Source organism: Nannobrachium achirus (assembly GCF_963921795.1).
Source record: "Nannobrachium achirus genome assembly, chromosome: 9".
Lineage (NCBI taxonomy): Eukaryota > Metazoa > Chordata > Actinopteri > Myctophiformes > Myctophidae > Nannobrachium > Nannobrachium achirus.
In genome coordinates, this window is record NC_137818.1 from 28,537,217 (window position 1) to 28,563,739 (window position 26,523).

Consider the following 26,523-nt stretch of genomic DNA (forward strand, 5'->3'; position numbering starts at 1 on the left):
AAGCTACCCCACGGAGAGGCAGCAGAGTGAAAACGAAAGAGAGAAAAAAAATGAAAATGAATGAGCAGCAGAGACAGAAAAAAGCCAAGCAGTGAGAAAAGGAGGGGTGAAACCACACAACGAAAAAAGGGGGATGAATTGAAAGTGTAGTACAGCAGATCTTTCCGATACTAAAGCAAGGAGAGTGACACGTGTTTGAGCAATTAATGATTAAACAATACACAGTAAAGTCCTAACAAAAGAAAGTAAAAATTAACCTGTACAAATATGTTGTTAATTTTACTCATTTTTATATTCTTTATTTATTAAATGTATCTCTGATAGAGATGGGGAACATTTACTGAGCTTTACATTCCTGGTATACTACGACAGTGGATCCCAAACTCTTTAGATCGAGACCCAAAAGAGAAATTAAGACGTTTGCCCGAGACCCAAACTAGTGAAAACAGCAGATCTTCGTGTCGCTTCGCACTGCATCGTGAGCTTGTAGATCGGCTATTTTCACTACTTCTCAAACATTTGTTTTCTAATTTATGGAATTTCTTAGATTTTTAATTCATTATTTTTTGGGAATGTTTTTTGAAAATATTTTAAAATAATAATAATTAATAAAAACTAAATGTAGGAGACCAAAAAAACCCATAAAATGTGTCTGCGACCTACAAATGACTCCCGACCCAGTGTTTTGGGAACCAGTGTACTACAGTATATCAACTAAATGCCTCTGCTGGGAGATAAATAAGCAGGGAGGGTTCTGGGAATACCAGGATAATTTGAATTCATCATTTAATACCCTCTCTGCACGGTCTCAGCAAACAGAACTAGATGCATGAAAACTGAGAAGTTGCCTTTAGGGAAGCATAACGGAGGGGCAAGCAGAGTCGATATCAAGTTGTGATGGGAGGGAAGGAATTGAAACTTTTAACTACAAGGAGCCATTATGGAAAAATGCAGCATTTCATGTGGAAAGTTGATCTTGTCGGCCAGTAGAGAGTAAACTGGAAACCTAGATGTTCTAAAATCAGGGTTCCCACACAAATTTACCAATTAATTTCCCAAACTTTTCCAAAACTTTCCAGAATATTTAACCCAATTTCCAGGACTATATAACAATAATTCAGCTCAATAACAGGTCGCTTACTCCTATGCGCATTGCGCAACGCCCAAAGACAGGAATATTTCCAGGAATTTCATGACCGTGGGAACCCTGTACAATGTAGTAGACGTTTGTAGCCAGAGGTGAAATACGTGTCTACACACGGGATGGCAGTAATCACAAGGGACTATGGTCGTAAATCACCACAACAGACACACATTCTGTCAATTAACACCCTATATACTGTCCTATATCCTATATGGACCGGGGTCAAGGCGCTATACTAGGTATGCTAGTATTTCACTCTAAATCAAATGGAATCCCGGGAATAGGGATGCTAGGGTTCAAGTGTAGTCTAGAGTGGGATGTTTTTATCCGTTTGCTTCAACAAACCTTCTCGGTGGGAAAATGTTCATCAAATGGCCTTTCATGGCTAAGCTGAGGGTGTGGAGGAAGCATCATATCAAGAGAATGAAAGGTGAAATGATGGGAAAACCAGCAGGGGAAAAAAAACAGGGAGGATCCAGTCGGAAATGATATCACATGGAAAATAGTGGTAATGATGTAATGGGGCAGGGACTAGATAGCTGTGGCTGCATTGCACTGTCCATGGGAAAAAGGATAATGCAGCCAGCAGCACGTGTATACTGTATGTGTGTCTCTGTCCCTTACCTTTTTGGGAGAGAAGACTCCCAACGTGCCTCCATCCTCACGGATTGCCACCCCCATCTCTGCAAGCAAGGCCTCCCTAAATGATGAAAATAAATCCAGGTCAGACTCGAATACCTTGGTATGCATCGTTAACAGACACACGCACACACACGCATACAGCTAAACATCCATGCTTGATTTTGTCTGTACTATCCAGGAAGCCGCCTGACACAAAAGAAACTGGTGGCTTCGAGGGACTTCGAGAGAGTGATGGTCAACTCGATATGTCTGTTCCAAATATGGTCATTACTGTGTTCAGTACACACAATAATAAATCATAAAATCAGTCAGTCTGAAGCTTTTGTTTGTGTGTCTGACTGCTATAAGGTAGCACTTGGAGGACCTGGATTTCTATTGTAAAAAAACATGACAAGAAGAGTGGGTGACATCACTTCCACCGGCACAGAATGGCACCAGCGAGGCGCTGGGAGAACAAGTGGACAGGCACAGACATGGTTGATGTGACTAGTGGATGAAGGGGGGAGGTTTGTAGAGCGTGACGACAGCAGGGGAAGTAGAGAATGAAAGTGAAGAGGGCATGAGACAGTCAGATGGGTGAAGAGAAGGAGAGAGAGAGATATGACAGAAAAACTAACCTCTCCATACGGATTGCTTCCGTCTTCCGCAATTTCTCCTCCCATGTCTCATTGAGTTCAGCAATAATCTTCTCTGATTCCTAAGCACAGATCAGAGAGAGCGAGAGAGAGAGAGAGAGAGAGAGAAGTGAACAAAAGGTAGCTTGTGTGATAGAATCTGAACTGCTAAGTAAGAGCACCGTCCTAATATACAGTACGTAATAACAGCGTCCCGGAGCATCTGGATCTGTGGGCTTCTGCGTTTAGCAGTTTGGTAACATACAGAACAGCATCCCGCTGAAGTTGCATTTGATTTTTCAAAGAGTTTCAACACCCGTATGACAATAATTGCGACCGAAGGTCGCAGTTAAGTATGTAAACCGGCACATCCTGTCCGTAACACCTCAATGGCTATGTCTGACCTGCCCATATATGGACGCTGACCTGCCCATATATAGAGATCCCTGATGTCATCCAGCCCAAATATGAAGGCTGATATGCCCATATAGTATGGAGAATCCCTGATGTCATGGACCTCCATATATGGAGCTGACCAACACTGACATCACCAGGATGACTCCCATATCTGTGAATGCCAATATACACACATGTCAGTCTAACCAATATACCCATATCTCCATACTGTATACATGGATCTCGGGTTTCAGGGATCTCCATATATGGGTAACTGGTCCGATATCTTAAAGCTATACTGTGTAAGTTGCTCAACTAGTGGTCTGTAGCAGTATAGCAAACCGCGGTCGTGTCTGCTTTTTTCGGCCGTTTTTCGCCGCGGACCGGGCCGTCAGACCACCGCGTCCGCCTCGCCTCGCTGAGACGCTTTCAATGAGGTCTCCCGTGTCCCTCTACGAGCAGCGGTTGGGGAGCTACATGCTAGACTTCTAGACCAGCAGTAAACAAAGCTGTTGAAGCAAGCTATTTCCTGAAAAGACGCAAGATGCACTGTAATTGGCCGGTAGTGTATCATGTGTGTATGATCTGCGATGTGATTGGCCAACGTATACACAACGTATACAGATGATGCAGATTATGTCATTTTGCCGCGAAATTCTCCCCCCCTCACGGCTCATAGAAAACATATAAAGAGAAGGCTTCAGAAGCTGAAAATAACGGAGTGGGTGTTCTAAAACTTTAGCGATTTAACAGTTAGGACAATTTTAAGATTTGTTTTATAAAAAAAGTTACATGGTATAACTTTAATAAAGCATCAAATAAAATAAAAGTCAATATATGGGTATTCCCAGATGATGCCCAGTTAGGGGAACCACACTAACAGAATCCATATATGGCCAAGACAGATGACCAGACAGATGGTATGACCTCGCCCTGTTGCTTTTCGCCCTTAGGCGTCTTACTGGTATATAATATACACTGTGTTCTGCTTGAGCCCACCCACTGGCCTTAAATGGGGGATGTTGCTACTAAACTATGGCTACATCTTTTAGTAAAGGGTTAACGCCCTAGCCATCTGTTCTTCTCTACATGGTTTATTGCTTCCTGTCACTAGTAAAATAAGGAACACCTCTTCCGGGCACGCGGTGCGTGCGTTCCGTGCGCGTGGCACAGCCGCCGGCCGGCGAAAAAATGCAGTCCCAAACCCATGAAATGCATAGAATAGTTATAACTATAACACACAACATGGTATAACCAGTGTTGGGCAAATTACTTTAAAAAAGTAATTAGTTATAGTTACTAGTTACTTCTCCAAAAAAGTAACTGAGTTAGTAACTGAATTACTCTATTGTTAAAGTAACTAATTACTAGGAAAAGTAACTATTTGCGTAAAAAAGTTGTAATATGTCAAATAATTTGGATAGTTTTTTTTTTTTTTTTTTTTTGAGCAGGTTTCACAAGCCGGTTGCGGTATAGTAAAAAAAAAAAAAAGAAATCCAAAGATTTCAGTTTATTTAACTTAAAATATTTGTATTATATAAGTAAGCAAATATAGGCCTAAGTATTTTTTTAATTAAATTAAAAAAAATCGATTCAGACACATTACAGTATTTTCTGCCTTTCATTCTGTTCAAGGGGAAAAAATACCTTATATCGCTTTTTTGATGCCTTCCATTATTATTGTCAAGGGGGAAAAAATACCTCATGTCAATTTTGCTTCACGTGTGGACACAGAGAGGAGGGGAGATCTGTCCAAAGAAAACTAAACTAAACAAAGGTTTAGGCAATTATACATCGACATTTAATCTCTGCACAAGGATTTAAGGATGCTATGCTTATAATGATTGCAAGCAGAGTTGTTATCAACACTCACGGAGTACTTACATAACTTAACGAGCTCTTAGTGACTGGACTGGAGACAGAGCGCAGCGGCAGCACTTCAACGTTAGAGCCAAATCAATCAGGGAAATCTGCTAATTTATTAATGAAATGGTGTCACCTGCCGAATATAGACAATCTATGCTTGTGGACCTATTGTTTTTGGCGAGTAACATCAGATGGATTCACTCACGGATCATCACAGGCAACTATGTGAGGCGTGAGTCATTTTATTTATTTATTTTTCTAAGACCGACACACGGGGCTCTCTCTCTCTCTCTCTCTCTCTCTCTCTCTCTCTCTCTCTCTCTCTCTCTCTCTCTCTCTCTCTCTCTCTCTCTCTCTCTCTCTCTCTCTCTCTCTCTCTCTCTCTCTCTCTCTCTCTCTCTCTCCCCCCCCTCCTCTCTCTCTCTCTCTCTCTCTCTCTCTCTCACAACCATCGTGACAGCTTGGGGACGCTTGACATAGTAACGTGTAACGGAGCACATTTCATTGTCAGTAAATCCCTCCCTCCCTCCTTTTGCTGTCTTTTCCTGTGTTTTATTTCATTCATTATTGTTAAATTCTGTGTTGAGGTTTGTGTGACAGACCTTTATGGGGCATTTGGTTAAATACGGAACAAACCGCGTTCCGTATTGGTTCAATACGGAACGCATCTTTTAATTGTCCAATACGGAACGATTCCGTATTATACGGAACGGGTGGCAACCCTACCTGTCACACTACAACTCATTGTGTGACATGACGCAGCACTAGACACACATTACAATTTTGAGGTTTTTAAGCATGCACTGTAAAATCACCTGTGTGCAAGTTTAATGCCTTCATATTATAACACAATGACAATTGAATATATTCAAAATATTACTATACTGTTTGCTGTAAAAAGGGACCTAGTAAACTCCATTCAGATTATCCAGAGTTATTACCATGTATTTATTCTCTATTCTTTTTATGTGCAATGCATTTTTGTTATCAACAATTCCCCATTATACATCATGGTAGAATGACTGTGCCATGACGTGTTAGTTAAAAGGCTCCACTGAGAACGCCTATGTTCTGTGATCTTTTATTGGCTTCAACCTTCAACTAATAAAACCGTAAAGATCTAGATCTATTTTTGGTCCAATATCCTCCGTATGTGCGTCGACGCCTGACGTCACACTGGATGACAGATAGACTGGGCACCACGGTCGCCATGGAAACTGCTGCTCCTAATGGCTGATCGTTGCCACCCCATGTACTCCCTCATCAACACAGTCTGACGAATAGCGCGAGAGGAAGCCATGCACAGACACCAGATGAGGATCGGAGGCAGAGAGGATTTTTGATTTCCAGACACCACCTGAACTGCATATAAACAACAATAGTTTGGCCGTAACATGAAATAAAGCAGTGAGCTGTGGGTTTTTATGAACAAAAACTAACCAATAAAAAAAAGAAATGAAAACATGGCACTGTCTATAATAATATTTTCCCCTGCCCCTTTGATTTTAGTTCAATCAGGTTGTCATCTTTCCTTGATAACTACTAAAGATAATATGAAAATTTACAAATTAATAGATCGTGTCAATATTCAACAAAGTATCGTAAAAAAGTACATCTTCTCAATTCCATCTTTTTATTTTTACATTAGATCACTGCAAAGGCTAGCTACTCCTTTATCCTCACTATAGTATACTGTACGTATATTGATAGACAAGGGGCGGTCAGAGGGCAGACTGAGACTTCTAGAATTTCCCATTTCTCAGTGACAGAAGCCAGACGTTTTCCAGGCTGTCATTTGGAAACAGAGGTGGTGGTGGTGAGAGACGGAGACTTCAGCACAGTGAACAGATAGCTGTGGGATTCTGCTGCTCCCTTCTAAGGCAAGGTTTTCAGATTTGTAAACTGAATCCTATCGTGATGTGAGAATCTGACAAAACTTCTCAATGCGTTCTGTCCAGCCTTTACAAAGATATTTCCATTTCCAAGTACTCAACCCAATAGAATGATGTATTCAGGTTAGAAATCTGCGATAATGCTATTTAAAGGTGTTTACAGTATGTCGAGTTGAGTATCTGAGTTCCAACTTTTTACAGTGTTGCTGTAAATGGTAAATGGTGCATTTATATAGCGCATTTATCCAAGGCGCTTTACAGAGATTGTGCATTACATTGCTCAAGGACTCTTCGACACTAACCGTGGGGGAGCCTGGGATCGAACTGGGAACCCTTTGGGAACCCTCCGTGTTCTAATGACGGTTTCTCTGAGTCTAGACGGTTTCTCTACCCCTGAGCCACTGCCGCCCCATAACGGTGCGAGATGCTAGCCATATCTATTGTGTGTGTATGTGTGTGTGTGTGTGTGTGTGTGTGTGTGTGTGTGTGTGTGTGTGTGTGTGTGTGTGTGGACGGGAGCTAACCTAAAAAATCACACCCGTGTGAAGTGGAGCTGTGTGTGTGTGTGTGTGTGTGTGTGTGTGTGTGTGTGTGTGTGTGTGTGTGTGTGTGGATCATGTGTACCGATTTTTGTGACATTTGAAGAAAATATGTAGGAAAAGGAGCAAAAAGTGTGTTTTGGAGAAAATTCAAGATGGCGGAAAATCTATCATGGCGCAAATGGGCGTGGCCTATATGGGGAGATGCGTCATGACCCAAGGAATCCAGGGAAAAAAGATTTTTAATTTTCCGACCTACGGTTCAAGAGTTACAGGCCAAAACGTAAAGTGGGGTGTTATGGCGCCACCATGCGGCCAAATGACACAATTATTTTTTATTTAATCCTTGAAACCATTATGAACCTCCTCTCCAAGTCTTGAAACTCTAGCCCCTATGGTTTGCGAGAGACAAATAATTGAATGTGAGTTTTTGCGATTGCCATTATAAGTCAATGGGGAAAATTAATTCACTAATAAATTAATATCAATTAAACTATTGAACCTTTCTCTTAGCAAGTTACTAGCCCACTATTCCCGAGTAAGCCGGTCGATTTGACATATGGCGCGAGTGTGTGGTGGCAAAACTGTGGGACTAGTAGCGTGCCGAAGTTTAGGAAGTTCAGGCTACATACAGACACACAGACAGACAGACACACAGACAGACACACAGACAGACCCACACGGCCACGTATAGGGAGCCTGTGCTTCACACAGCTCCAAAAATCACACCCGTGTGAAGTGGAGCTGTGTGTGTGTGTGTGTGTGTGTGTGTGTGTGTGTGTGTGTGTGTGTGTATTGCAGTTGATGCTCAGGGCAGGCTAGACTCAACGGCACCTCTCTGGTCACCCAGGATCATGTGTACCGATTTTTGTGACATTTGACGAGAATAAGTAGGAAAAGGAGCAAAAAGTGTGTTTTGGAGAAAATTCAAGATGGCGGAAAATCTATCCTGACGCAAATGGGCGTGGCCTATATGGGGAGATGCGTCTTGACCCAAGGAATCCAGGGAAAAAATAATTTTAATTTTCCGACCTACGGTTCAAGAGTTACGAGACAAGTAGGCCGTTATAGCGCCACCATGAGGCAGAGTGGAAATGCTTTTGGGGATTCGTTGAGTATGCCACCCCCGACCTGTGGTTGAAATTCAGTGTTGACTGGACCTTTTGTTTGTGATTTATGGCTATTGTTTGCAAAACGGGCCCCTCCCGCTAACTTTGGAAGCCCGTTACGAACGAACGGAATGGACTATCGCAATATCCCTTGAGTATGTTCATTGCATAGGTTCATAGATCATGTGTACCGGTTTTTAAGACATTTGAAGAAAATATGTAGGAAAAGGAACAAAAAGTGTGTTTTGGAGAAAATTCAAAATGGCAGAAAATCTATCCTGGCGCAAATGGGCGTGGCCTATATCGGGAGATGCGTCTTGACCCAGGGAATCCAGGGTAAAAATAATTTTAATTTTCCGACCTACGGTTCAACAGTTATAGGCCAAAACGTAAACTGGGCTGTTATAGCGCCACCATGAGGCCAAATGACACAATTATTTTTTATTTAATCCTTGAAATCATTATGAACCTCCTCTCCAAGTCTTGAAACTGTAGCCCCTATGGTTTGCGAGAGACAAATAATTGAATGTGAGTTTTTGCGATTCCCATTATAAGTCAATGGGAAAAATTAATTCACTAATAAATTAATATCAATTAAACTATTGAACCTTTCTCTTAGCAAGTTACTAGCCCACGATTCCCGAGTAAGCCGTTCGATTTGACATATGGCGCGAGTGTGTGGTGGCAAAACTGTGGGACTAGTAGCGTGCCGAAGTTTAGGAAGTTCAGGCTACATACAGACACACACACAGACAGACACACAGACAGACCCACACGGCCACGTATAGGGAGCCTGTGCTTCACACAGCTCCAAAAATCACACCCGTGTGAAGTGGAGCTGTGTGTGTGTGTGTGTGTGTGTGTGTGTGTGTGTGTGTGTGTGTGTGTGTGTGTGTGTGTGTGTGGATCATGTGTACCGATTTTTGTGACATTTGAAGAAAATATGTAGGAAAAGGAGCAAAAAGTGTGTTTTGGAGAAAATTCAAGATGGCGGAAAATCTATCATGGCGCAAATGGGCGTGGCCTATATGGGGAGATGCGTCATGACCCAAGGAATCCAGGGAAAAAAGATTTTTAATTTTCCGACCTACGGTTCAAGAGTTACAGGCCAAAACGTAAAGTGGGGTGTTATGGCGCCACCATGCGGCCAAATGACACAAATATTTTTGGAGCTGTGTGAAGCACAGGCTCCCTATACGTGGCCGTGTGGGTCTGTCTGTGTGTCTGTGTGTATGTAGCCTGAACTTCCTAAACTTCGGCACGCTACTAGTCCCACAGTTTTGCCACCACACACTCGCGCCATATGTCAAATCGACCGGCTTACTCGGGAATGGTGGGCTAGTAACTTGCTAAGAGAAAGGTTCAATAGTTTAATTGATATTAATTTATTAGTGAATTAATTTTTCCCATTGACTTATAATGGGAATCGCAAAAACTCACATTCAATTATTTGTCTCTCGCAAACCATAGGGGCTACAGTTTCAAGACTTGGAGAGGAGGTTCATAATGATTTCAAGGATTAAATAAAAAATAATTGTGTCATTTGGCCTCATGGTGGCGCTATAACAGCCCAGTTTACGTTTTGGCCTATAACTGTTGAACCGTAGGTCGGAAAATTAAAATTATTTTTACCCTGGATTCCCTGGGTCAAGACGCATCTCCCGATATAGGCCACGCCCATTTGCGCCAGGATAGATTTTCCGCCATTTTGAATTTTCTCCAAAACACACTTTTTGTTCCTTTTCCTACATATTTTCTTCAAATGTCTTAAAAACCGGTACACATGATCTATGAACCTATGCAATGAACATACTCAAGGGATATTGCGATAGTCCATTCCGTTCGTTCGTAACGGGCTTCCAAAGTTAGCGGGAGGGGCCCGTTTTGCAAACAATAGCCATAAATCACAAACAAAAGGTCCAGTCAACACTGAATTTCAACCACAGGTTGGGGGTGGCATACTCAACGAATCCCCAAAAGCATTTCCACTCTGCCTCATGGTGGCGCTATAACGGCCTACTTGTCTCGTAACTCTTGAACCGTAGGTCGAAAAATTAAAATTATTTTTTCCCTGGATTCCTTGGGTCAAGACGCATCTCCCCATATAGGCCACGCCCATTTGCGTCAGGATAGATTTTCCGCCATCTTGAATTTTCTCCAAAACACACTTTTTGCTCCTTTTCCTACATATTTTCGTCAAATGTCACAAAAATCGGTACACATGATCCTGGGTGACCAGAGAGGTGCCGTTGAGTCTAGCCTGCCCTGAGCATCAACTGCAATACACACACACACACACACACACACACACACACACACACACACACACACACACACAGCTCCACTTCACACGGGTGTGATTTTTTATTTAATCCTTGAAATCATTATGAACCTCCTCTCCAAGTCTTGAAACTCTAGCCCCTATGGTTTGCGAGAGACAAATAATTGAATGTGAGTTTTTGCGATTCCCATTATAAGTCAATGGGGAAAATTAATTCACTAATAAATTAATATCAATTAAACTAGTGAACCTTTCTCTTAGCAAGTTACTAGCCCACGATTCCCGAGTAAGCCGGTCGATTTGACATATGGCGCGAGTGTGTGGTGGCAAAACTGTGGGACTAGTAGCGTGCCGAAGTTTAGGAAGTTCAGGCTACATACAGACACACAGACAGACACACAGACAGACCCACACGGCCACGTATAGGGAGCCTGTGCTTCACACAGCTCCAAAAATCACACCCGTGTGAAGTGGAGCTGTGTGTGTGTGTGTGTGTGTGTGTGTGTGTGTGTGTGTGTGTGTGTGTGTGGATCATGTGTACCGATTTTTGTGACATTTGAAGAAAATATGTAGGAAAAGGAGCAAAAAGTGTGTTTTGGAGAAAATTCAAGATGGCGGAAAATCTATCATGGCGCAAATGGGCGTGGCCTATATGGGGAGATGCGTCATGACCCAAGGAATCCAGGGAAAAAATATTTTTAATTTTCCGACCTACGGTTCAAGAGTTACAGGCCAAAACGTAAAGTGGGGTGTTATGGCGCCACCATGCGGCCAAATGACACAATTATTTTTTATTTAATCCTTGAAATCATTATGAACCTACTCTCCAAGTCTTGAAACTCTAGCCCCTATGGTTTGCGAGAGACAAATAATTGAATGTGAGTTTTTGCGATTCCCATTATAAGTCAATGGGGAAAATTAATTCACTAATAAATTAATATCAATTAAACTATTGAACCTTTCTCTTAGCAAGTTACTAGCCCACGATTCCCGAGTAAGCCGGTCGATTTGACATATGGCGCGAGTGTGTGGTGGCAAAACTGTGGGACTAGTAGCGTGCCGAAGTTTAGGAAGTTCAGGCTACATACAGACTAGAGTTCTCAAATTCGGCCCGAACCCGACCCTACCCGGCCCGACCCGACGTTATCGGGCCGAGCCGGGCCCAACAATTATAATAATTAGTCGGGCCGGGCCGGGCTCCGGGCTCCGTCACTCAAGCAACAGAGAACAGGCGCATATCGCTGTCTGCCTGTCTTCAGCGCAGCACTGAAACCTGCCTAAGTTCCTAACCAATGGACCAAGGATAATCGGTGACGCATACGGAAGTATAGTCTATCAGTCTCATAGAGCAGTCTGGTTGTTGTGATGACGTCACAATCGAAACCTTTGGATATACGGAAGTCTGTGACAGGCAGCGAGTCACCGTTAGCTCCGTGTGGAGCGGCTACGATGAAAGTTTGGAGCTGCATGTTAAATTAAAAGGCAGCAGGCAGTTTCACAAGTTTGTAATAAGTTATAAATCCAAGAAAAGTACATTCAAAGCAGAACCAACCTGGATATTATTGACAAGGACTTAAGAGGATTGTATTAACAACAACATCAACATGACCAACCTAAAAGCACCATACGTTGACATCCTCTTACCTTATAGAGACGATCATCTCGGCTGGTAAGATATTATTAATTCCATTATGCTTTCTGGTTAATCAAGTGTCCTTTGCTGCTGCTGTGTGCATTTATATTAAAGGGTTTTACAGCCGCAGCGCGCCGCTTATTACATGCCTGAGTTGTATATGTTTAAGCATGGTGGTCAGGTGGTGTCGCGCACTAAACAACAGATCTGCAAGCCCAGAATGCAAGCCAGATGAACACGTTTTGGGTTTATAGATCTGCCGAACCAGCTGCCTGCGTGACCGTTGAAAGGACGAAACATAAATCACGCAGGCAGCGACGGCAGGGGGAGAGAGGATGAGAGCTGTATGATTGAGATTGACTGTTGACAACAACAGGGATTTAACGTTAGCACATTTTGTGCAGAACCTTGCATGTTTCATGAACAATTTAACATGTGAAGTTGCCATTTCGCCAACTGTTATATGTCTGTTCTCGTGCTGCCAGCTGCCTACTGGCGACGTTTCTTTTTTTCTCTCTCTCTCTCTCGGGCTTTCGGGTTTTCGGGCCGAAAATGATGATAATTGTTAGGGTCGGGCCGGGCTTCGGGTCAGCCCACTCGGGCCCAGTTAGGGCCGGGCCTTAATTTTCAGGCCCGTTGAGAACTCTAATACAGACACACAGACAGACACACAGACAGACCCACACGGCCACGTATAGGGAGCCTGTGCTTCACACAGCTCCAAAAACGGCTGGAATATGGATTGATCAGCATCACATTTCTTGTGCATGCTCTACAGTAAGTAGGCATATTTTGGTTAAAAACTCTTGTCAAAAGGGTTCTGCAATGGAATATAATTTAAGCCTCAATGTCCGAGCAACACAAAACTACACACAAGATTGTGTCCCCTCCTACTGTAGGTACTGCCCATGTATCTTGATTCGAGACCATAGCGGGGCCTATGATTTACCTTGAGCCTCTCAATGGCCTCCTCTCCTCCTGGGGTGGACATGATGCGCTCCTGGATGCTGGTGACCGACTGCAGCAGGCCCACCTGGCTGCAGAGCGAGCCAGAAGATGGGGAGGCTGTCAGGGAACCAATAGGGGCTGTGGAGAAATGGCCAGGGCGTTGATTCTCTGAGGCTAGCAAGTATCTATGCTTATTGTTGGTTATGTCTTTCAGGTCTGAGCCAACACCAGGAGAGAGAGAGATGGCAGAGGGGGAGAAAGACACAGAGAGACAGACACAGGGTAGGAGTAGACGGCACACAAAATTGAGGAACCAAATATAAAACAAATAATAAGAAAAAGGACGGGGAGTTGGGGAAAGAGGGAGAGAGAGGACAAAGAGGAGGAAACAGCAGTGTAAGACACAGATATCACACACCAAAGGGTTAAGACAAACACCCAGCAAAATGGTCAGCTACACAGAGCAGCAGTTTTCACACCAGGTACTGTAATGCCTCAAGGCTAGGAGCTCGGCAAGTTATCAAATCCTAAACGAGTGCCACTCAATTCCACTTCCTGGGAAAAAGCTTGTTGCTTTAATTCAATTAAAGAGTCTCCGAAGGCCACAATTAACCAGGCACCCTGCCTTTACCACAGGCCATAATTAGAGATTATCAGTCATCCAACTATTAAAATGTATGACATTATTTCTACTGTGTTAAATTGGTTCACAGATACAGAGTTGTCTATTGTCTTGAAATGCATGCCCTGTGTGAAAACTGCTGGCATTGCATCAACTGGACTATGGGAGGGAGACTTAGGATGCAAGGAGGAGACATGACAGTGATACATATAGGCACATGCTGCCAAAGTTCAGCCTGTAGGTCAGTCGTTCGATTTGCGCACGCACACACACACACACACACACACACACACACACACACACACACACACACACACACACACACACACACACACACACACACACACACACACACACACACACACACACACACACACACACACACACACACACACACACACACACACACACACAGTCACACAGCCAGAGCAGCCTCTACGTATAAAGGTCAGCTTGCTCATCATCTCAAAGAAATGGCCTGAAGGGTGTCTCAAGTGACAAGAGACTTTTCTCTCTAATTCTCGAGGAGAACATTTCAGAAACATTGTCCTCTCAACGTAAGTTAAAACCACTTAAGTTAAGTTAAAAGTCCCTCAGGGCCCTATACTAGGCCCCCTTTTGTTTTCGTTCTATACAAAAATATCTTTACGATCTACAAGCTCACAATGTGATGCGTTGTGAACTTGTAGATTTGCTATTTTTGCCTAATGTTCACCCCATTGATAATCAATGGGTAAACTGATAATAGTCATTGAATTATTTGGGTGCTGACATTTATAGTTAAAATTTGTAGAAGGGCAGGCAGGTTATGCCTTTCCTAATGGAGTGAATTAGGAATCAAGACCTAGTTCATTACCTATTGAAGAACATAAAGGGAGAACATGAGCCAAATGTATGTTTGTATTTAGGGGAAAATAAGCCAGAAGTATGCTCTTCTCTATGTATAATTATTAGGTGAACATACACACACTTTGCAGTTTGTGAGAATTTACAGTACAAGGACATTATAGAACAAAAGACAGAGCAAGAGAGGAAAGGTTGGGGATTTTGGAGAATAAAGCAAAAAAAGAAAGCACACTAGCTTGTACTATATTTACAAGTCTAACTATTGACTCAATACTACTGCAAAACACTTCAAATGAGCACCAACTGGATACAAATACCTCTAGTCTGGCTAGCCAGTAAAGTAAAATCATGCACCTTTCCGCCTGTTGTTCTGAGCCTCAATTTGACTGAGTAGCTGCATTCTAATGCCTTGAACATTGTCACCTGCAGTGGATAATTAGTCAAAATGAAAGAAGAAAATCAAATAAAAGTGCAGACCACAAGCTCACTGGCAAGAAGAAGAGTTGGAGAGAGTGAGATTATAATGGTAAAAATGAGGGTTGGGGTGGGGGAGGAGACAGACAACATATTCAGATGGAATCAGGGGTTAATGAAGTTAAGACTTCAATCTGTACATCGTGGGTTTTTGTTGTCTATTAACCAGCAAATAATGTAGCTCTGCCTCAGCCCCATAATTTAGATTTATCAAACCAATGCGAGTGCAAAGCATGCTTATCTAGTGGTATGCTAGTTGTAGCCACATCAGCGGGCCAGTGGAAGCCTTGCAATTCTGCATTTCCTTATGTTTAGCTTTAGCATCTTCAGCACTGACATGCAAAAAGCTGGGGGGTATATTATCACAAGGGGAAATGGGTTGGCATATATTAAGCAATGTTAGTTTAGCTAGCAGTAGTAGTGCAAAAAGCAGTCAATATACGATGCACGACTACCACTGCTCATATACAGTATACACACATTTGCTTCCACTTCCTGGGTAATCATCCCCCATAGGCTCGACTGAGGGGTAAGCAGGAGAAGATGAAAAGGATAAGAGTTCAGGACCAGTAGAATGGAAGTAAACGTTTACACACATTTTCTCACCGAGTAGGATGAGAATGAACAGGAGAACGAGGATTAGACAAGATGGGATGGCTTTTTGTCAAGTGCTAGGTTAAGCATGCAATTATGAATTCATTAATAATTAATCAGATATTAGAAATGGTTAATAGGCACCATTTCACTAGGCTATGAGCTTAGAGTATATGCAGTAAATTAAGTGTTGTGCTCTAATGTAGCCTGCACCTGCCATTCGTGGTACACAACATATAGTCAATTGTTTTATTAACGTGGAATCTATACAATCCCATAGTTGAACCTTAGTGTAAATACTGAATCCTAAGTCCACAAACACTACAGAATTTGCCAATTTCACTCACTTTTGAAAGAGAGTACACATTTGAACTCTCTTAGAGTTAAATTAACACAGTTTCTTTACTGTGTCGTAGTTGCAGCTTTGATCAAGTTTTAGGCGCTAGTATGTGGCCACTAGAAAGGGCAGGGCCTCAGACACAGAGTTAGATGGATGAGCAACAACGGATGAAATGTCAGAGAGGAGATGATGCCAGCTTGTGGTACTGTAGACCCTGAGAGAAAAACCCATTGTTGCACGCCTTGCAGCTGTGCAGTGTGCCTTATTGAGCCTTACCGTCCAGGATGTCTCCCAGGCCCTGGGCCCGGAGCAGGTCCTTCAGTCGATTCACCTCGTCCTTCAGATCGCGAACCAGTTTGTTGTTGGGGTCCTCGTTGATGACAGCATTGCACTTGATGTTCTTGGCACGGTCGGCATAGCTGTCGAAGGAAGGTGGAGAAACGACAACCACAGGATAACTTCAGTGGATGAAGACTAGAAATGTGTTGCAGGTCTCGGCCATCTGGGTTGCCTACACAGGGCCCGCAAACTTTGGAAGGCAGTCATAGCCAATTAGAAGGGGATCTGAAAGATCTTGATCACATCACCCCAGAGATACGTAATGTGTGCCTTCGGCCTGGTGGAAGACAACTACTTTATTTCAATCACTGTTGTGTCTTAAACAGGAAAACGTACCGAAGCGTACTGAGCGTTTCGTCATAGTTGATGTCTGCAGGACTGAGGGCAGCTACCATAGCCGTTCTGGAGTTTCCACCTGAAAACACAGCATCCATAAAGGGTCAGTTCTGTGTCTCTGCAAATCTACCCTTGTGACAGAGGGGCACAACATCAGATTTACACCAAACCAGGACAAGCATAAAAAAAAGAAAAATAATGTTGTACTTAATTGGGCATTTTCAGTTTATACACCTATTCTCAGACTGAACTGATATGTTCATGTGGTACTAATGATCTAAGACTCACACCTGTCTACCATGCGATTCGGAATCAAAACGTGAACGGTAATGCTATAGTGTGTAGACAAGACAGTCTATTTTGTCTGTCATTTTAGACCTCATATTACCAGGAATCATTTTGCTAAACATTTCATGTGCGTTATTATCAGATATAACGGATTTCCTGCTGAAAAGTGAGATAGGTAATTTTCTATGATAAATATCATACCAAGGTTCTCTCTCAGCAGCCATGTCAAAACAGAGTCTCTGTATGGGATGAAGTCACTCTTCTTCTTCTTCTTGCTCTGCGATAAACAAAATAACATGTTATCTTTGCTGTCTGGAAAGACAGCACCATTAACATTATTCATTCAATGTTCTCTGTGTTAGCACTGACTATTACAAATGATCACAGACAATGAGACTAGATGATGAGATGTGTGCTGACAAATGTCTCACTTCTAGCAGAAACAAGGTCATATAACCGATTTGATTATTCAGAGAGCAAAGATTGTGCCTTTTGCTTACCCTGAAGGTCCCACAAATCATGAAATGCAATTGTTTTGACAAACCCCCTTTATTTTCTTCTTTTTTCTCTCCATTGCACAACTTAATAATATTAGGGATGTCAAAAATGGACCTTTATCAAAATCGATTATTCTATAGCAATATTCGAATATTATTCGAAAATCGATAATTAATTGTTATTATTTTTTTATAAAAAAAAAAAAAAAAAAAAAGGTTTTTTTTTTTTACTGGATTTCAATGCACATTTACATATGTACAACATGGCTCTTCAGGTAATTGGTAGCCTAACTACTACTCTTCATCTTTCTTTTTAGTGTGCCAGTGTACTGTTGTTCACCTAATCTCTCAAGAACAGATTCTGTGATGCTTTACAATACAGAGGACGCTGTTTTCCCTTTTCTTTGATGATGGCCACCAAGTACCAAACAATCAAGCCTGAATCAATCACACCTGTGTCTGAGTCAGGGGGGGAGGGGAGTGTGTAGCAGGCAGCCACTCTGCTGTGCTCCTTCACTCTACACAGTTTACAGTTGGTGCTGGTGTGAATAATAAATCAATGGCCATTTACTATTATCATTAATACTATTGTTAGCCTATATTCTATATTTTGGTTGAAACTAACTAACTAAGCCAAAAAATAGTATTAAAAAAAAAAAAAAAAAAAAAAAACGAAAAAAAAAAAAAAAATCGATTATGAAATATTAAAATCGAATATTGATTAATCTAACGAATATTCGAAAATCGATTATTCGGTGACATCCCTAAATAATATGGTTTAAATATGGTTTCCCTTGTTTTGCTTTGGTTCGTTTTATCATTGTGTGGTCAAACCAAACTAGATTCTCATGTGTTGAATTTAGCTTTCAGTAGAACTGGTGATAAAAATGCATATTAACCTACAATCCCTATTCTGGAGGGAGCATATCGGAGAAAATAAACAAGCTATAAGTTCACAAAATGTTGCAACGCAATGTGTTGTGAGCTTGTAGATCGGAGATATGGTGAAGAGAGAAGAAAAGTCACGAAAAAGAAAAAGTAAAGATCAACTAAGTATTAGTTTACTTAAGTTTAAAGGGTTTAAGTTGTTTAATGTGGAAATGACACAGTGGCACAGTGGCATGATCAACATTTCACAAGGATTATCAACTCTGCCTTTAAGATTTTTGTTTAGGATAATTGTCATGTTAATAGTTGAGCTGTCAGAGGGTTTACCTTGCTGATAGAGTTATCCTTTAGGTATGCATTATCAGAACAAGGGAGAGAGAGAACAGAAGGGCAGACAATTTTACAGCATGCCAGTGACATACAAAATCCCTGACAATACTGGAGGAGAGAGTCAAAGAGAAGGAAGACAGAGGGAGAGAAACGGAGAGACAAGATGCACAACTCACCACTTCAGCCAAGGCAGAGATAACCTTTCCTAATGTGGTCAGAGATTTGTTGATGTTTGCTCCTTCCTACAAACACACATAATAAAGCAAAAATATGTGTTATTCCCGAAGCATCGGTTTGATTTATGCAATAATTCAGTTGGAAATAAATATAAATGAGCCTTAAGGGAGATCTACCTTTAGCCTGGTGCCTTTGGCTCCTGTGGAATCTGCTCGTTCACTTCCAGCCAAGTCTACCAGACTGATTTTACTGACCTGAAAATACAATACGTTGATTTCTAACATGCACCAAACTAAAGCCAATAAGTAGGATGCACCAACAGTTGCTAGACCTTATTCACACTGTGGCGATTTTGCTCTTCCATCAAACCAACCCAGAGTGTGACATAAAAGCAGAATGGCCACAGCGTAAATATGATCTATAGCAATTAACTGTTACAGCAGTGAATGAGGCTTTATTGTTTGCTTAAACCTGTTAAGAATTATTTCAATCTTTTGAACAAATTCAACACACACACACACACACACACACACACACACACACACACACACACACACACACACACACACACACACACACACACACACACACACACACACACACACACACACACACACACACACACACACACACACACACACTTTGCAAGTTGCCCCAGAAAATGTGCCAATCTTAACAGGCACCAACGGTATGTGAACGCTACTGGGAAAATGAGACGTGACCCTGCGATAAAATCTGTATCTCACTACAATAGGCATTGTGTTTAGAATAACACAGTGGCTTTTGTTATCACTACAATCAGAGGAAATGTGGGAAGCAAAATCCCAAAGGGACATTTCTTTTCCTCAGATCACCACTGACTAAGTCTCACTATTGTCTAAAACCTAAGCTCAGAGTTAAAAGAAGTGTAGGCAGTGGGTCAAATTCCAGTAAGAAAGTATCCTCCCTTATTATGTCAGAGCATAATGATTGTTCATGGGGTCATGATGTAATGAGTGTGACATTTTGTGATATTAGTTATGTAACCTTTTCCACATTTTCAGTATGGGCACATTTTATGTTTTCTTAATTTCTTATTTAGTTCATATTTCATGTTCCTATATGGTAGTACACATGTTATACATGATATACACCTATCCCCTTATCTATGTTATATTGAGTGCATTTCTTGTTTTATCTGCATTTTTAAATATAGCTTCAGAAGTTAAAGTAAAACATGGTGAAAACTTCCAAGATAGTTTCAGAAGCTGGAGTCAAGACATATGGAGAACTTCCAAGAAAAGTTTCAGAAGATCACGCCAAGTCTCAACAGAAGGTTGCCTTTCCTTCTCCCTCTGACCTTTTCTGTGGAGAGGTCTGACTCGCTGTCGTGTCTCTTCTGTGTGAAAACAATGGTGAAGACCGCATGGGACCTGCTGCTGGTCTCATTCATGTTGGTGGCGGCCACAGTTCTGCAAGTCAAAACATAAAACACGTTCCATATTACTATGCTTTTTCATAAATACATGCCCTGTTTTCTACTTAGTCGTATGACAGTGTCACGCAAATGTATTGAAAACAGCCAACCTACGAGCTGACAACCCGTTGTGTTGCCACGTGCTGCGAGTTTGTAGATCAGATATTTTTTCTCTGATCTATAATAACATGCCAAAAATAAGGATGTCAAGCTCTCTCTGGGTTTTATATGCTGTATATTTAACCAGTGACAAGTATTAACAAGAACAAGAAACTACATTGGATACATTGGATACCCCAAGATTAGGTACGATGAATCTCAGGACGCATTTGAATCATCGCTTCTATTACAATTTCACGTGGCTTTAATATCTGTATGCCCAGGGAATTACATCATACAGCGGAGGTGGATAATATTGTGAGGACACCAAACATAAATACGCACAGTACATTTCACAGGGATCACCACATGGGAGATATGGGATTTAAACAACATGTTCTAGAAATAAGCTTTCTGAGTCAGCATGGGAAGATTATGACTGGGTTGACACACGCACGCACGCACACGCACGCGCACGCACACGCACACGCACACGCACACGCACACACACACACACACACACACACACATACACACTTTCTCTAGTTCTACCCTGGTTTAACAAGTCATTTATATGTGAGGTATATGTCCGGGTAGCTCAGTCGAACACAAGGTCATGGGTTTGATCCCAGCGCGGGAACCGCGTCTTGTGTGCGGCAAGTCGTGCGGTAACTCCGGTAAGTGCTGGGACCTGATGTACTGGGAGATTATGTTGTGCTCCACGTCAGCAATCCATCTCCCAGGGGTCTAGCGCATTGAAACAGGGATGAACTCTCGCTTTCTTGGCTGATAACCGACAATAAGCCTATCTGATCTGACCTACTTATTTGTGCTCTCTTTTAGTCCTTTTATTTATGTTATGTGACCTTAAAACTCTGGAAAGCCACGGTAAAAATAGAAGAAACACTCATGTCTTGTAACCCAAACACAGACATGTGCGTACACACTGTTCTAAAAACAACCAATCACCAATCACTCTGTCAACCGTCACCATCAACCTGTCAAAAATGCAGGTTAGAAATGAACATTTCCTGATGCCAAACCCATCTGCAGCTTGCTATAAACACATGAGATTCATCATTATACTATATGGTATTAGACCATATCTACAGGATTTAGGTGTTGCACTGTATTAACTTCCCACATCATTAGCCCCATTTTCCCCTCAAACGAAGGGTGGGCACTGGGCAGTCCACTCCGCTTTGCACAGGGGAAGCAGTACTAGAGATTAAATTCTGCCAGGTTTCAGTTCTAGGCCAACAGGATTGTGGATTACAGGAAATGGGCTCTTAATCAATTCACACAGCTAGCTATAGCCCACCCAATGCCATATTTTTGGGTCTGCTGATGATACCAATTTTGAGACCTAGGTCACAGATTACCAATGTTTTTAGATTTTTATTCAAGCAATCTACAATTCTTTTGAATCAAACTTTTGAAAATGTTCAAGACAAAATGGTTGAAAGTTGTTAAAAATCGGGTCGCATAACTGCAGATGAAGATGTTGTCAGAAAAGTTAAACAAACAATGTCTATTGGTCTGGCTCTAGAATGACCACTACCCCATCCTCTCTACACAGATCTCCGAGCCATCCTGGGGCGGGGCTTACCTGGCCTTGTTGCCTGCATCCATGAGGTCAGCGATGTCTGTGTAGGAGGTGACGGCAAGCTTGGACAGGTCCTCCACGTAGGGGCCCAGCAAGGGGTGCTCTCGCACACGCAAGTTCCCTTTGTTCTTGGGGTTAAGTAAATCCCGAACTCTCTCGCAGTAGATCTCCATATAACTGACCTAGAAAGCACAGCATGAAGAATAGAGCATCAGTTGGAGCCCCCAGAGCTATGCTGCGAAGGCATCGCCTTGGAACAGTACGCAAACTAAATTTATGTGGTTTTAAATCATGTAGGTCTGCTGCTGTGCAGAGTTATGCTAAGGGGGTGAAAGTAGGTCTTCTTTGCCGTCTAGAGAAACCTTAGGAACTATACAACAATGAAGCAATATTATGATATTTTTTTATCCGGGATAACTTTTTACAACAATGTGTGTAGGTGTATTTGTGATTCCTAGAATCTGTAATAGTAGCATAGTGTACTGTAACTATCAGGCTCCTCAATGTTTTGGTCCAGGAGGCAGACTCCTTCGCTAGGGTTAAAAGTAGGATAGAATAGAAGCCGGCTGTGGATCAAGGGTTTCCATGGTTTCCATGGAAACGGCTGCAGACTGTTTTTTATAGTTGTTGTTGATGTTATTATTGTTGTTGGCTCGAGGTTTCTTGCTGTTAAAGGGACGTTTTGCTGCCAAATGCTTGCTCAGTAGGGAGACAATGGGTCTCTGTTCGATATGAAAAGTATCGTGAGACAACTTTGAATTCAATTCAATTGAAACTTTGAAATATACTTGCATATGCATTGTATAGGCATTATTCAAACAAAGTGCATAAAATATACTTTTATTTATTACTGACAGCATTATAAAAATGTATGTCATTATGTGGATCCATTCTGGTGACCTAATGATCCAAATCATCGCCTGGGTCTAATTACCATACAGCATGAAAAAGAATTGCCAGCGCTCAAAAATACATCATCTTGCGTCAACTAGCATTTCATTTTCATACTCAAATTTACTTTTGAGCTTTGTGCAAACAAGACATTTATTTTTCACAGCTAATAATGTCCTAATAGCGCCGTTGCTAAGGAAACCCCAGAGCTCAGACGTTGCAGTCAATGTGAGATTGATGTATTATCAGAGTCAACAGAGCACCAAGACTTGGGAGGGTTCGAGGGAGAGAGAGAGAGACATGGAGAGAGAGAGAGAGAGAGAGAGAGAGAGAGAGAGAGAGAGAGAGAGAGAATGGGTGAGAGAGGGTTCATGAGAGACAGAGAGAGAGGGAGAAAACAAGGAGAGTGTGGGAAGTGGCTGTACCCTAAGCCTGAGTTACACGCCAGTGATGCGCCCTCTACAAGCCCACAATGCTGTGTTTTTCTGCGCGCGGCTGCTGCACGTAACTGAGTATAACTCAGAGTTTATGCTTCCATAATCTTTCAAAACAGACTCTGCCGACAGCTGAATCTGTCAGAACCACTGCCTTAAACATGTAGCGTTGTTTTGTTAGTAGGAATATACACAGATCCACCCGGGAGGAAGTGGACTAAGAAAGTGGAGGAGCCAACGTTCCTGTTTCTACTCAAAAAATCACACCCGTGTGAAGTGGAGCTGTGTGTGTGTGTGTGTGTGTGTGTGTGTGTGTGTGTGTGTGTGTGTGTGTGTGTGGATCATGTGTACCGATTTTTGTGACATTTGAAGAAAATATGTAGGAAAAGGAGCAAAAAGTGTGTTTTGGAGAAAATTCAAGATGGCGGAAAATCTATCATGGCGCAAATGGGCGTGGCCTATATGGGGAGATGCGTCATGACCCAAGGAATCCAGGGAAAAAATATTTTTAATTTTCCGACCTACGGTTCAAGAGTTACAGGCCAAAACGTAAAGTGGGGTGTTATGGCGCCACCATGCGGCCAAATGACACAATTATTTTTTATTTAATCCTTGAAATCATTATGAACCTCCTCTCCAAGTCTTGAAACTCTAGCCCCTATGGTTTGCGAGAGACAAATAATTGAATGTGAGTTTTTGCGATTCCCATTATAAGTCAATGGGGAAAATTAATTCACTAATAAATTAATATCAATTAAACTATAGAACCTTTCTCTTAGAAAAGTAATAGCCCACGATTCCCGAGTAAGCCGGTCGATTTGACATATGGCGCGAGTGTGTGGTGGCAAAACTGTGGGACTAGTGGCGTGCCGAAGTTTAGGAAGTTCAGGCTACATACAGACACACACACACACAGACAGACAGACAGACACACAGACAGACAGACCCACACGGCCACGTATAGGGAGCCTGTGCTTCACACAGCTCCAAAAAGGAGGTGGTGCCCCCAGAGGCAAAAACAAAGGGGGATTTTTTTTCTTTTTTGAGCGGTGGTCACACCGTCTCCATAGCGTGGCCGTGTGTGTATGCGTGTATCCGCCCGTGTGTGTCAGTCTGTAGCCTGAGCCAGGCCTGCAATACCGTTGAGTGACCAGAGAGGTGCTGTTGAGCAGCCTTGAAATGTACGCATGCATGCACGCACGCTCGCGCACACACAAACACACACACGCACATACACACACACGCACGCACAGCCGCTATCGAGCGACAGGTTGGACATAGAGTAATAGCCCCCCCCCCCCCCCAGGCAGTGTGAAACTCACCTCTACTGAGTAGGAGAGCTCCCCTTTGTTGTTGTCTGCATTGATTTTATCAAACAGGTCTTCACAGAGCTGAGGGACAGAGAGAGAGACATTTTTATGTCAATTAATTGCATTCAGGAAGGAAAACACACAGGGAGATGTAAGACATGTGATAAATGGATAAGTTATGGATATATAACAAGGGGAATAATATTTTATATGACTTGTTGGGATATTCTCTCCATAGTCTCTCCATACTATATTAATAAAACAGAATGCAGACATAAAAATAACGAGACATACAGGAGAGTAAAACCAGAAGTAAATATGAAGTAAAGGACCTGTAAACATAACAGTAACACTAAATACAAGTCTAAATAAACAAAACATTAAATAACTAAGCAAAACAAAACAAAGTGGGATCCAGTGTTCAGTGTCTAATGGGAGAGGCATATTAGAAATGGAAAATACATTTTCAAGTGTGTTTGGATGGTTTTACTAGATCTGGATCAAGAAGGTTTGTAAAAATGGGTTGAGTCTGATTTAGAAAGATCACTACAAGGTCGGGAGGTACATTTTTCAACTGAAAATAAGGCCAGGTTCACGAGAACACAGGGTTGATGAAATTGGACATGCAATGATCCAATATGCCTTAGATGAAGGTAAGACGACATTAAATAAACAGAAATGTAATGTGCCTAAATTCATCAAGGAAGTGGCAGCCAAGAACATTCCAGTAACATTCCAGTATCCTCAACATCCAGGCCACTGAACATCAACACTGTAACTCAATTGTGATGTGCTAATGTTAGGAACCTAATTTCTTAAAGTTATACCATGTAACTTTTTTTCTTTTTTTTTTCTTTAAATTTTTATCCCACGATTTTTGTAACCCATTTTTTCACCCGGTGCCAATTGCCTAAGCTGTGATCCTGGGCTCTACTCTCCCTCTGCCATCCTGGGGAGGGCCCCGAACTGAGCTCATGCTTCCTTCAATGCATGAGGAGTGAGCAGGCCGCTTCTTATCACCTGACAGGGGGAGCTTCCCCGGTTGGACGTAGCGCGTGGAAGGAACACGTTATTCCAACCAGTTCCATTCCCCTCCATCAGGCGCCCCGGCTGGCCAGGGGGAGGCTTTATAGAGACCAGGATTACTGCATGTTTTTGTGAGGGTATCTACCCTAGGAGACACGGGGAGAACATGCAAACTCCACACAGAAAGGCCCTTTTGCCAACCCCACCTAGGGTGTGGGCACTGATGACGCGGAGGAGGGAACACGCCCCCAGCACCCACAGTGTCCCCCGGCGGGAATCGAACCCAGGACATTCTAGCTGTGAGGCGACAGCACTACTGACTGCGCCACCGTGCCCCTTTTTTTATAAAACAAATCTTAAAAGTGTCCTAACTGTTAAATCGCTAAAGTTTTAGAACACCCACTCCGTTATTTTCAGCTTCTAAAGCCTTCTCTTTATATGTTTTCTATGATCCTTACCGGGGTCCGGTTTTCGCGGAAAAATAGCGTCATCTGCATCATCTGTATACGTTGGCCAATCACGTCGCTGATCATACACACGATACACTACCGGCCAATCACAGCTTATCTGCCATGGTCTTCAGAAAGTAGCCTCGCTCAGCTACAGTGTTTACCATGGTGAAGGATTCTTAACCTCTTAATCCCCAAATCCTGGCCAGAAAATTACGTTCTACCTCTCCACGGATTTGTATCGGTCGCGGTGGTTTGCGGCGCCGCTCCGGTGGTCCGCGGCGGTGGTCCGCGACGACTCCGGGCGAAAAACGGACGAAAAAAGCAATAGCGCTACTGACCACTAGTTTAGCAACTTACACAGTATAACTTTAATGCAGTATGCTCTCAGAGAAGAATGCTGAGTTGCTCAGTTTTAAGTGGCAACCAATAATTGTAGATGACTAAACGCACATGC

General features: G+C 42.4%; 1 protein-coding gene across 2 annotated transcripts in view; it reads right to left on the minus strand.

Moving 5' to 3' along the window:
• kif1b (kinesin family member 1B) overlaps positions 1–26,523 on the minus strand; it is a gene marked incomplete at its 3' end in the record, with an annotated part of 98,752 nt that overhangs the window by 46,948 nt on the left and 25,281 nt on the right. For both annotated transcript variants that reach the window (XM_080733810.1, XM_080733811.1), the window contains exons 5-15: positions 24,604–24,672; positions 21,960–22,138; positions 20,135–20,246; positions 18,972–19,049; positions 18,795–18,860; positions 17,105–17,180; positions 16,616–16,694; positions 16,217–16,359; positions 13,066–13,202; positions 2,404–2,483; positions 1,769–1,844 (exon numbers count right to left, since the gene is read on the minus strand). In XM_080733810.1, the coding sequence (XP_080589936.1) occupies positions 1,769–1,844; positions 2,404–2,483; positions 13,066–13,202; positions 16,217–16,359; positions 16,616–16,694; positions 17,105–17,180; positions 18,795–18,860; positions 18,972–19,049; positions 20,135–20,246; positions 21,960–22,138; positions 24,604–24,672 (1,095 nt within the window). The remainder of the gene's footprint in view (positions 1–1,768; positions 1,845–2,403; positions 2,484–13,065; positions 13,203–16,216; positions 16,360–16,615; positions 16,695–17,104; positions 17,181–18,794; positions 18,861–18,971; positions 19,050–20,134; positions 20,247–21,959; positions 22,139–24,603; positions 24,673–26,523) is intronic.